At 44.7% G+C, this 10122-nt stretch overlaps 1 protein-coding gene across 1 annotated transcript in view; it reads left to right on the top strand.

The window, feature by feature from the left end:
- LOC119424198 (KAT8 regulatory NSL complex subunit 1) overlaps nt 1-10122 on the top strand; it is a 41191-nt gene that overhangs the window by 27589 nt on the left and 3480 nt on the right. Inside the window, exons 3-10 of the mRNA XM_037691674.1 lie at nt 772-913; nt 4249-4335; nt 5362-5471; nt 6699-6831; nt 7045-7210; nt 7360-7515; nt 7786-7962; nt 8044-8192. Of these exons, the coding sequence (XP_037547602.1) occupies nt 772-913; nt 4249-4335; nt 5362-5471; nt 6699-6831; nt 7045-7210; nt 7360-7515; nt 7786-7962; nt 8044-8192 (1120 nt within the window). The remainder of the gene's footprint in view (nt 1-771; nt 914-4248; nt 4336-5361; nt 5472-6698; nt 6832-7044; nt 7211-7359; nt 7516-7785; nt 7963-8043; nt 8193-10122) is intronic.

Below are 10122 nucleotides of genomic sequence, written 5' to 3'. Positions count from 1 at the left end.
TATGAATGTTTCTGTTAAATTATTATTTTTATATGAATGTTTCTGTTCAGTTATTATTTTTATAAGAATGTTTCTGTTCAATTATTATTTTATATGAATGTTTCTGTTCAGTCCCTGAGACGACTTCTGTTGTGACTTGGAGCTAAATAAATAAACTATTTGAAAAAACAAAACACGGGGAGAATAATTTTGGTGGCGGCGGTGGCTGAGTGGTTAGAGAAGTTGTCCTCCAATGCAAGAGCTGGGGGTTTGATTCCACCAGCAGTCGCATGCTGAAGTGTCCTTGGGCAAGACACTGAACCCCTCGTTGCCTCTGATGTGTCCATCATGTATGAATGTGATCTAAATGTCAGCACCGACATAAGCCCGTGATATATATATATTATGTATTTATCTTATTTATTTATTTATTCAACAAGCATGTGTGTTTTTTTGATTCTGTTAATTTTCTCAAAACTGTAATTTTTGGAAGTTGAAATAAAAAAAATTGTCTTGAATGAAAAATCCCCGATGTTTGAAAGTATAAAAATTGGAACTATTAAAGCGCAGGTCTTAAGTATTTGTTACACACATTTTGAGAGCCCCTGCTGTAAAGCACTGATTGTTGTTTGTACACATCTAGTAGAGTTCTGTACGAATGGCTCAGATCGTGTTGTAAAGCACTTTGACTGTCTTCTTAAGACGCTGGATAAGTACAGTCCATTTACCGTTTTTATGTTTGTCTTAAACATTTTCATCAGTTCGAACTGAACCTTTTTGTTTTCTCCACAGATGGAAACGAGCGGAGAGTCGCTACACGGTGGAGAGAGCCGCCATCATCAGCCACTGGAACTGGCTCCAGGCCCACATCTCGGACCTGGAGTACCGCATCCGGCAGCAGACGGACATCTACAGACAGATCCGCGCCGGCAAGGTGGGTCAGGTTGAAACCGTCTGAACGACGGAGACCGCCGACACAAATATCTGCACCCACACGTTTGCACTTAAAAGCAGCCGCTGACGTAAACTAATAAATTCAAAATACCGTAATTTCCAGACTCATGACTCAATGAGACCACCTGTATAATTTTATTTTTTTAATCTGACCAATGAAACTGTTTCGGTGACAGCGTGGGGCGCCCTGCTTGTGTAATGGTAAGGAAAACTGGGAAGCACTTTTACATTTATTTTTATTTAGTGGGCGGGGCTTGTATTCAGGTGCGCTCGATAGTCTGGAAATGGTTCTGTTGGATCGAACTGTGAGGAAGTCATTGGTCTTGTTTTTGAGAGGACAGTAACCAGAAAACTTTAGTGTTTTTTATTGACCCAACATCAAGTTCTGAGTTTGATTGATCTTAAAAACGTATAAATCAAAGTGCAGTTGATTGTTCGCAGGCGGAAAATTATGGATTTTACTGAAAATGCATAAAGAAAACTTTGGAAACGTTTCAGAAGAAATAAAAACGAAAAAAGGTTAACTCGTGTCGTCTGGACCATTTTCTTTAAGGGAGAAACGTTTCGTCTTCCATCCAGAGGACTTCATCAGCATGTGGCCTCCCAAACCAACCTCCTGTTGCAATCTCAGAAGCTTTTAACACACGCTAAAGAGCCCAACCGTCCAAAACATTCAATCATTGGTAAGCTCAGTCAATGATTGGGCTTATTCTGAACATTTTGGCCTTTGTGTCCTCCGACACTTTGTGATCAGCAAGTCGGCCGTCTGGCCTAAAACGTTTATGATGATTGATTGATTGTTCCTTTAGCATGTGTTAAAAGCTTCTGCGATTCCAACAGGTTGGCTTGAAACACTGCAGTGAAGGCAGATCTGGTTGGCAGGCCACAGACTGATGAAGTCCTCTGGATGGAAGACGAAACATTTCTCCCTTAAAGCAACTGGTCCAGTCGACATGATTCAACTTTTTTGTTATTGACTTGGATGATTGAGCCTACAAACCTTTTATCCACTGCTGCTGTTTCACTCTGTGCAAATTATTAAAATCAACTTAATCCGTTGGATTACGTCTCGTTTAGTTTCCTGTTTCACTTCAGACTTTATCAAAATAATCTGGATTTAAAATGTGTAAATCTGTAGAAACTTGTTTTAACAGGCTCAGAAAATGTAGATCTTTTTTTAAAGTTAACGTTTCACTGTTTTTATGTACCGTATTTTCCACCGTACACGTCACGTCGCCCTGCAAGTCGCATCCGTCCAAACATGTCTCATAAAGTGGAAACAAACAAACACGTCGCTTCACCGTATACGACACGTCTATTACATGTCACCGCTGACGACACAAAACGTGGGCCGGTGTTGTGCCAAACATCGATTGGCTGCCTGCGGGAGCGTGCACGGGAGGACTTTAACAAGATTAACACTTAAAAACAATTGTTTGTTTACTCAACTTTACAGTAAATTGTGTCTCAGTTGAACTTTTCCTTAATAACTGAAGTTCAACGGTCAAATCAGCTGCTTGTCTCCGGGGCGGTGCAGAGAAACGAGGCTGATCTGACGGTTGATCCAGGTGAGCTGGACGAAGGTGGCAGGCTGTGGCAAGCCGATTGTGTCATTAATAGCCACTTTTTACCTATTACATGACGCAACGGCATGCCTTAATACTCGAGTGCCATCACATACTTGAGTGTTCAATATTTTCAGTCAAAATAAATGAAAACGGTCGTATCTCATCCAAACATCGGTTTATGGGAAAAAATCCATAAATACGTCGCAGGGCATGTAAATTATGAATAAAACTGACTTATAGGCTGAAAATACACTGAGTCCATGATTTGAATTTACCTTAGAGACAGAAACAGGTTTTCTTGAGTCATTCCTGATTATTTGAATATTTTTACTCTTTAAAACCGTTTTCTTCTGAAGCTTCAACAGTTCAATAAACATTTTTAATAAATTTTTAACATGAACATGTTTGAACAACAAAACGTTGTTTTTAGCTCGGTGGCGGTTCTGGACGCCTGCAGTGGACTCGGCAGAACTCGGTTCTGTTTGTTCTGGACGTCGTCCTAAATTACAAACGATTTAAATCAAACCCAGACCCGTTTGATCCGTATCAACAAATTATTAATTTATATTTTAACCTGAGATTCTGAGACTTCTCATCAAGGTTCTGCAGAACAAAAAGGTTTAGTTTATAACAAGATTATAGGAACAAACCGGATCAGAACTCTGAGTCCAGAGACCGGTTCTGAGGTTCTGGGTCGGAGCGGTCCGACCCGCTGCCTTCAGTGTTTTGTTGTGGGTTCTGTTATAGACCAACTGTAACGCAGAGGATCCATTTTCTGGACCAGTTTTATTTGTTTCTGGGTTGTGGGGAGCCGGTGTCTGTCCCCAGGGAGGTGGGGGACACGTGGACAGGTCTCCGGTTCATCACAGGAAGTCAGAATGGACTTTAACAGCTGGTTTGTTGCTCTTCTGTAGCAGCAGCTTGGAGCTACGATCAGCTGTTTCACTTCGAGTAGAACCAAATTAAAAATGTTCTGCTGGACGTGGTTTTTCTCTTTCACGTCACAGAAGCTGGACTCTGTCCAACTCTGTCCAACTCTGTCCAACTCTGTCCTTCACAACGGATCATCAGCATAACGATGCAAGTTTATACCATGCGGTTTAATAACTTTACCTAACGGAAGCATCAATAAAGTAAACGGTACTGGTCCAAGCACGGAACCCTGAGGAACTTCATGAGTAACTTTAATGTATGAAGGTCCTTCAGAGCTCAAGGAGCAGATTTTAAACATCCATCAGCCGAAGGAGCAGATTTTAAGTGTCCCATCAGCCGAAGGAGCAGATTTTAAGTGTCCCATCAGCCGAAGGAGCAGATTTTAAGTGTCCCATCAGCCTTTTGTGTCCCTCAACATGAGATGCGTGTCTTTTTGCTGTTCCCTCGTCAGGAGTCTCCACAGCGAGTCATCCTCCTCCATCCGTCCTCGGTGTCCTCTGTCCTCGCCCCAACTACCCCCATGTCCTGTCCCTCCTCTGTCCACATGTCCAGACCATCTCAGTCTGGTGTCTCTCATCCGTTCAGCCTCTGCTGTTCCTCCTCAACACAAAGTTAACTTTAAATAAAACAAGTTTAAAGTAGTTTCTTCGTGCGTCAGGATCGAGTCTTCACCTCGACCCGTACGAGTCGGGAAGCTAAAAGTGCGTCTTAATTTGTCCTCCTCGACTCGAATCGTCCCGCTGCAGCTCCTCTCAGGTTGTTTTTCGATGAGTCTCCGAGGTGGAGGCGTGACGCTGCTCTGTTCTCTCCGCAGGGCTCGGTGGAGCTGGGCGGCGCCGCCCCCTGCAGCGCCACGCCGACGGGCGGGACGGAAACAAAGACGGAGGCTGCGAACACTCAGGTGAGCTCCGCTCTTCTGTTTCCTCTACATGAAGCTAAAACCTGCTGTTTCCTCTACATGAAGCTAAAACCTGCTCTTTGTTCATCTTTGAGCTTCCAAACCTTTTTCATTAAACCTGTTCGTTCTCTCGAGTCGAGCCGGAGCTGGAAATGAAACGAGCGTCAACAGGAAATGATTTATCCCGGGTCCCTCGGCTGAAGCTGATAAAACCCTCCGACCTTCACACGTTTATTTTAGACGGAGCCGGTGATTCTGTGGATTTGATGAAGTCTTTTTAAACTGCGTGACTCAGAAGAACCGGATCTTTTAGACGACGTCCGTCCGTGCATGTTGTGAGCATAACATGAAAAGTAAGTGAGGTGCCCACTTCCATTTTGGTGTGCGACTGCGTTCAGGTGTAAGAAAGGCTCCTTTGGAAAATTGGGTTGCCGCGTCATAATCCAAGATGGCCGCCACCATCCGTGTGTAAACAGACCCCACTTATCATTTGAGAAAACTTTGCATTCTCGTTTTTAAGTTGCTTAAAAGTTTAGTTTCTTCAAATGATGGGGGGCCGTGGTCACCGTTAGCCACCCCCTGGCTCCTCCACTGCTCCTGGAGGTGGATAAAACTGCTTCCTCCTCCTCCAGGATCCTCGGACTCCTCCCTCTGTTCTCGTCCACAGTGAAACTCGTTGTGAATATTTTCACCAGAAACGTTTAGGTTGACCTCGTTCTGTTCGGCTGCTTTCACCGGACAACCACCAACACTCAGGTTCGATCTGCCGTCGGCTCCTTGTGCTTTTGTTACGGACGTTTTTGTTTCATCGCTCAAAAGACGAAGACTGAAATCAGTTTGAAGCCACCGAGCTGGTCTTTAATCTTTGAGAAAGCGTCACACATCGGAGCCGGTTCTGGTGGGAGAACCCGGCTCGAACAAATCTGATCTGAATAATTCAGGACCCGCGGGTCAGGACGATTCTGTTCATCTGTGGTTTCCTTAAATGTCCCGCTCCGGTTGACGGATCGGTCTCGTCTGTCCCCGCAGGACGACGGCGCAGAACGGCTGGAGAACCCGAGCCTCGCCCACATCAGCAGCACCGAGCCGGGCCCGTGGAAAGGTCCGACCGGGCAGCCGGTGAACGGCGTCCTCAGCAGGTACGGCGAGCAGGTTAACGTGAACGCAAGTTCTAACACCACACGAGAGTTCGAGCTCGATTATAATATTTAAAATGTTATGCTGACGCAACATCCGAGAGGATTTCTGTTTGATGGAACCTCAGGAGAGAAAACACGTTTACAGTCGTGTTGCTGAACATTTGTAAAAAGAGTCTGCTTCTCTTAAAGACTCCGTTTGTCCCACTCGAGCTGCCGTAGCTAATTGTTCACAGTTTGATAACGCGGATGCTAACCGGGTTAGCCTTTCTATGGGGCTCTCAGTGTTAAGTTAGCATCAGTGCTAGCTGTTGTTCAGCAGCCTGTGCTTCTTCAGGTTTTAGTGTTCACTCTTTGTTAGACATAAAAATACACGACGGGTTTCAGTGTTTTAGGTAAACATGAGCTCATCGGCTGTTTGTTCACAAACCTGATGATTGTTTTATAATCGCATCGCAGCTCTTTGAACCGTGAAGAGTCCTACGTCTGGTTTACAGCCGAACGTTCAGTTGGATCTGAGCAAAAAAACAAGTCAGACTGAAACCTCAAGAGGTGACGCCCCGAACAATCAAAGGACGCTAACATTAGCTAAATACAGGCTAACGTTGGTTTCCATTCAGCTAACGTTAGCCTCTGTTCGGCTAACATTAATGTCCATTCAGCTGAAGCAAAACAAGTTTTTAAAGGTTTTGCAGCTGATTCAAAGTTCAGCCCCGAAAAGAAACTAACGCCTCGCCTGTTTTAGCCAAAGCTTGTTGACTCCATGTTGGAGCAGCTGAAAGCTAACCCGCTAAATCAGAATCTTTCTTCACAAAACAGTTGATAAAAGGCCGATCATCTTCATCAGCGATGAGTTTTATTTTATATTTACTGTAAGTTTATACAAGAAAAACATTTAAAAAAAGAAAAATGTTTATTTTTTTACTTTGACAGGAAACAAACTTTATTTTATAAACACTGAGATATGTATATATTATATATAAATGTATGAAAGTTTTAAAAGCTAATGTTCATGCAGTTTTTAAATAATTCACGTTTAAAATGTAGAAACTTTATGAATCGACACAATAAAACTTTTTGGTCGAACTAAAACACGACGCTCAGAAAAATAAAAATATAATTTAGAAAGAATTCAAACAGATTTTAGTCGTTAAAACATCAACGATTTTAATTTGTTTCTGTCTGGAGCGGACGTGTCGGACATCTTGTTGTTGTTGTTGTTGTTGTCAGGATGGCGGACGGCGCCGACCCGAAGCTCCAGGCCCTCGACGGCACGTGCGTGGCGGCTCGCACGCGGCCGCTGCTCGGCTGCCGGCGGCGGCGGCTCGTTCAGCCCAACACGGTGACCAACCTCAACGGGAAGGTGAGCCTCCATCTTTGTTTCAGAACTTCCAGGCTGTTGGACCCGTGTTTGTTTGGGTTCTGCAGCCGTGAATGGACCATTGTTCTGACCCTTCCTGAGAGCGGAGCGGTAAAGATGGCCGCCCTGCGCGTCGTTTGAGGAACCTGAATCTGATGAAACGTCTGTAAACAGTCGGACGGTGTTTATTGATCAGAACCTCTGGCTGTCCCTCAGGCCTCGAGGAGCAGCTGTGTCCCGTGCGCCTGCAGGGTGAACCCCGGCTGCGTGACCTGCGGTGGCTGGCCCACCCCCAGAGAGGAGCCCCAGTACGAGCTGCCCACCCTGGAGCGCCTGTCAAGGCTGGATCTTGGCGTCCACCCCATCCTGTCCTTCTCTGACGGTCAGTTTACGCTGTCACTTCCTGTTTGACCCCCGAGGGCTCTAAAGCAGCAGGAAGTTCCTTTTTACTGTTTCCATGGAGTCCGAGCAGGTGCGAGTGTTTCATGATGACCTGGTTCCAGCGTGTTTAACGTCCTCCTCCTCCCGCAGACGTGTCGGTCGGCCTGCGTCTGCAGCAGGTCATGAAGAGTCAGTGGCAGACGAAGTCGCTGGAGAGGAGCAAACCGCTGAAGAAGCTCTCGCTCAAAAACAAGCTGTCCTCGTCCAAAGAGAAGCACAAGTTCACCAACTCGCTCATGGCTGTCAGTAAGTCCACAACAAACCCCCAAACCCGCTCCATCGTCCGGACTGGGCCGCCTTTCTGTGGCGACGGCTTTATAGATTCAAGATGGCCGCCACAGCTGAGCAGCCGTAGGAAACACAAAACTTGAAGGTGGTAGTAGCTGAGAGTCTAAAACTGATCAAAGGCGGCTAATTTAATTTTAGAGGAGTTGGGTTCCAGCTGTTTTCCCACGATGCACTTCTTCACAGCAGCTCCAGGCCTCGGGTCGGGTTCTGATGGTTCTGTTGTTGCAGGACTCAGTCACTATAAGAACCGTGTGGAGAAGCAGCGGGCGGGCAGCGCACTGAGCGCGCCCAGACTGGACAACCAGGCCGGCTGCAAGACGGAGCGCCTGCACGGCCTCTCAGGACCCTACGACAAGAACTACAGCCGCAAGAGGGTACGGGAGCCGTCGCTGGACCGGACCGACAGTGAGTCCCTCAGACCTGGTACCCCCGTCAGAACCAGGTTAGTCTGTGGTTCTCTAATTCTGCTCGTTCTGGGTCCTCCAGCCTCCCCAAAACTGTTCCTAGACTCGAGCAGCCCCTGCTCCACGCTGCCCAACATGCACCCGGCGCTCCACAGTCCCCTGACCCGCCAGCTGTCCACGTCCTCGGAGAACTCCACGCCGCTCGGGCCCGGCAGCGTCTCCGGCACACCAGTAAGAGTCCGGCTCACGGGTTCTCACGAGTCTCGTCGTTGTTGTTGTTGTTGTCGTCGTCGTCTGCTCCCTCAGGCGTCCATCCTGAGGAAACACGGTCTTTAGTTTCACTGTGATGCTGATGATCGTCAGATTTATCTGTTGAAACCCAACAGCTCCGCTCACCCTGTTCACATGTCTTGATGACTTCATAACATCATGACTTCATAACATCATGACTTCGTGACATCATGACTTCATAACTTCATGACATCATGACTTTGTGACATCATGACTTCATGACATCATGACTTTGTGACATCATCACTTCATAACATCATGACTTTGTGACATCATGACTTCATAACTTCATAACACCATGACTTCATGACATCATGACTTCGTGACACCATGACTTCATAACATCATGACACCATGACTTTGTGACATCATGACACCATGACTTCATAACATCATGACACCATGACTTCGTGACATCATGACTTCATAACATCATGACACCATGACTTCGTGACATCATGACACCATGACTTCATAACATCATGACACCATGACTTCATAACATCATGACATCATGACTTTGTGACATCATGACTTCATAACATCATGACTTCATAACACCATGACTTCATAACATCATGACTTCATAACACCATGACTTCATAACACCATGACTTCATAACATCATGACTTTGTGACATCATGACTTCATAACATCATGACTTCATAACATCATGACACATGACTTCATAACATCATGACTTCATAACACCATGACTTCATAACACCATGACTTCATAACATCATGACTTTGTGACATCATGACTTCATAACATCATGACTTCATAACATCATGACACCATGACTTCATAACATCATGACTTCATGACATCATGACTTCATAACACCATGACTTCATAACACCATGACTTCATAACACCATGACTTCATAACATCATGACACCATGACTTCATAACACCATGACTTCATAACATCATGACTTCATAACATCATGACTTCATGACATCATGACTTCATGACATCATAACATCATGACTTCATAACTTCATGACATCATGACTTTGTGACATCATGACTTAATGACATCATGACACCATGACTTCATAACATCATGACACCATGACTTCATAACATCATGACTTCATAACATCATGACTTCATAACATCATGACTTCATAACATCATGACTTCGTGACATCATGACTTCGTGACTTCATAACATCATGACTTTGTGACACCATGACTTCAAGACATCATGACTTAATGACATCATGACTTCGTGACTTCATAACATCATGACTTCGTGACATCATGACTTCGTGACTTCATAACATCATGACTTCGTGACATCATGACTTCGTGACTTCATAACATCATGACTTCATAACTTCATGACATCATGACTTCGTGACATCATGACTTAATGACATCATGACACCATGACTTCATAACATCATGACACCATGACTTCATAACATCATGACTTCATAACATCATGACTTCGTAACATCATGACTTCGTGACATCATGACTTCATAACATCATGACTTTGTGACACCATGACTTCAAGACATCATGACTTAATGACATCATGACTTCGTGACTTCATAACATCATGACTTCGTGACATCATGACTTCGTGACTTCATAACATCATGACTTCGTGACATCATGACTTCGTGACTTCATAACATCATGACTTTGTGACACCATGACTTCGTGACTTCATAACATCATGACTTCGTGACATCATGACTTCGTGACTTCATAACATCATGACTTTGTGACACCATGACTTCAAGACATCATGACTTGATGACATCATGACTTCATAACATCATGACTTCATAACATCATGACTTCATGACATCATGACTTCATAACATCATGACTTCATAACATCATGAC

Source organism: Nematolebias whitei, chromosome 17 (assembly GCF_014905685.2).
Source record: "Nematolebias whitei isolate Nwh7 chromosome 17, NemWhi1, whole genome shotgun sequence".
Taxonomy (NCBI): domain Eukaryota; kingdom Metazoa; phylum Chordata; class Actinopteri; order Cyprinodontiformes; family Rivulidae; genus Nematolebias; species Nematolebias whitei.
The sequence above is the reverse complement of the archived record's forward strand: the minus strand, read 5'-3'. Positions and strand labels throughout refer to the sequence as shown.